The sequence below is a fragment of the Watersipora subatra genome, chromosome 8 (assembly GCF_963576615.1).
Source record: "Watersipora subatra chromosome 8, tzWatSuba1.1, whole genome shotgun sequence".
In the NCBI taxonomy this organism is placed as follows: Eukaryota; Metazoa; Bryozoa; class Gymnolaemata; order Cheilostomatida; family Watersiporidae; genus Watersipora; species Watersipora subatra.
In genome coordinates, this window is record NC_088715.1 from 41,214,332 (window position 1) to 41,216,514 (window position 2,183).

The window sequence follows — 2,183 nt, forward strand, 5'->3', positions numbered from 1 at the left end:
CAACCTTGTTGACTTCCTACCAGCGGTATATATATACATATGCATACATGTAAATATATACATATATATATTTGTATATGTATACATTATACATATAAAGGGTTTCAGGGGCATATACATATATATATATATACATATATACATATATATATATATATATATATATATATCTATATATACCGAATACAAGAAACGCCTTCGGCAGGTCTTATGAAGCCAGCTTAACGCCAAGAATCAAGTCATGGCAATAGATACCTACGCACTGCCAGTAATAAGATATCCATCGGGTAAAATAAAGCGGACTGAAGAAATCATCAAGAAAACAACTATAGCAATTCGTAAACTGCTGACCATGCATGGAGCAATCCACCCTAAATCTGATATTACTAGACTGTATCTCGGTAGGAAAGATGGTGGTAGGGGACTCAGAAGTGTACAGCAGACAGTGAAAGAGAAAGAACAAAGCATCAAAGCCTATGCAGCTTCCATGGCCACTTCAGATAAGTTGCTAGCTGAATTTCGATCAGATGCTCTGACAATCGAGCTTCGCCCCGATGATGAGAAAATTGACTGGCACATGAAACCTCTTGATGGTGCTTGCCACCGACAAGTATTTAAGGTTGGCGATCTTTACCAGACATATATGTGGCTAAACAAAGGAAACCTAACGGCTAATACAGAGTCAGTAATCATTACAGCCCAAGAGCCAGTGCTCCCAACAAGGCAACTCCAAACAAAAATCTATCACACTAGAGACGATCCTAGATGCAGACTGTGCAAAGATTCGCCTGAGCTAGCTGCTTGCATCCAACACATCATCAGAGGATGCAAGCAGCTAGCAGGAAACACATACACTGAGCGGCATAATAATGTCGCAGGTGTTGTGTTTAGAAGTCTACATGATGAATATGGCATTAATAAACCACAAGACTGGTGGAATGGTCCTGGTAAGGTAAATGAAAATGACCGCGCTAAATTCCTCTGGGACTTCTACATCCAGACTGACAAGCATGTCTAAGCAAACCAACCAGATATAGTGGTGGTGGTAAAGGAGAACAAAAAGGCTACTATAATAAGATATAGCAGTACCCAATGACTACAATATAGCCAGCAAAAAAAGGTAGAAAAATATCTCCCTCTTGAAGAAGAGATTGAAAACTGCTGGGATGTCAGAACAACTGTAATCCTAGTAGTCATTGGGGCACTGGGCGCAATAACACCGGCACATAAAATGTGGCTTGCCCAAATACCAACAACAATCAACTCAGGTGAGTTGCAGAAAAGTGCGCTATTGGGAACAGCTAAGATCTTGAGGCGAGTGCTCAAACTCCCAGGTCTCTGGTAGGAGACCCGAGTTAGAGCAGCAACGACCACCCATACGAGTTAACCGGGGTGAGGAAACAAAAATTGTATATACTAACTAAAAGCAGGTGCCAAAGCATATAAAAAGAGAACTCTACAGTAAAAACCTAAAAGATAATTAGTAAAGTAGGAAATATATGAAAAAAACATTACGAAGAAAGTAAACTTTTAGTAATTGCACTACAAAGTTGTTTTGCGCGATGCACACATTAGACGCATTAATGTGTACCACCCATACAGGTTAATTGGGGTGAGGAAACAATTTATATATATATATTTTTGTTTTTTTGATTTTTGTTTTTTGTTTTTGTTTTTTGTTTCCAGATTTTTGTTTGGAGTTGCCTTGTTGAGAACACTTGCTCCTGGGCTGCAATGATTAGCGACTCTGTATTGGCCGTCAGGTTTCGTATGTTTAGCTACATGTATGCCTGGTGAAGATCGCCAACCTTAGATATTTGCTGGTGGTAGGCACCATGAAGAGGTTTCGTGTGCCAGTCAATTTCCTCATCAGGGCAAAGCTCCATTGTCATAGCAGCTGATTGAAATTCAGCTAGCAACTTATCTGAAGTGGCCATGAAGGCTGCATAGGCTTTGATGCTTTGTTGTTCCTCTTTCACTGTCCACTGTACACTTTTGAGTCCCCTATCGCCATATTTCCTATCAAGATACAATCTAGTAATATGAGATTTTGGGTGGGGTTCAGCAGTTTGCGAGTTGCTATATCTGTTTCCTTGATGGCTTCCTCAGTCCACTTTATTATGCCTGCTGGATATCTTATTACTGGCAGTGCATAGGTATTTATTGCCATGATTTGGTTCTTG

At 40.0% G+C, this 2,183-nt stretch overlaps 1 protein-coding gene across 1 annotated transcript; it reads left to right on the forward strand.

The window, feature by feature from the left end:
* Positions 1–241: 241 nt before the first annotated feature.
* LOC137402570 (uncharacterized) lies at positions 242–1,018 on the forward strand. The gene has a single exon (XM_068089072.1). The coding sequence runs from the start codon at positions 242–244 to the stop codon at positions 1,016–1,018; it is 777 nt and encodes a 258-aa protein (XP_067945173.1).
* Positions 1,019–2,183: the final 1,165 nt, after the last annotated feature.

Excerpts from the sequence above, each read along its gene's own strand:
- LOC137402570 (XM_068089072.1), top strand. The coding sequence starts at position 242 with ATGGCAATAGATACCTACGCACTGCCAGTAATAAGATATCCATCGGGT.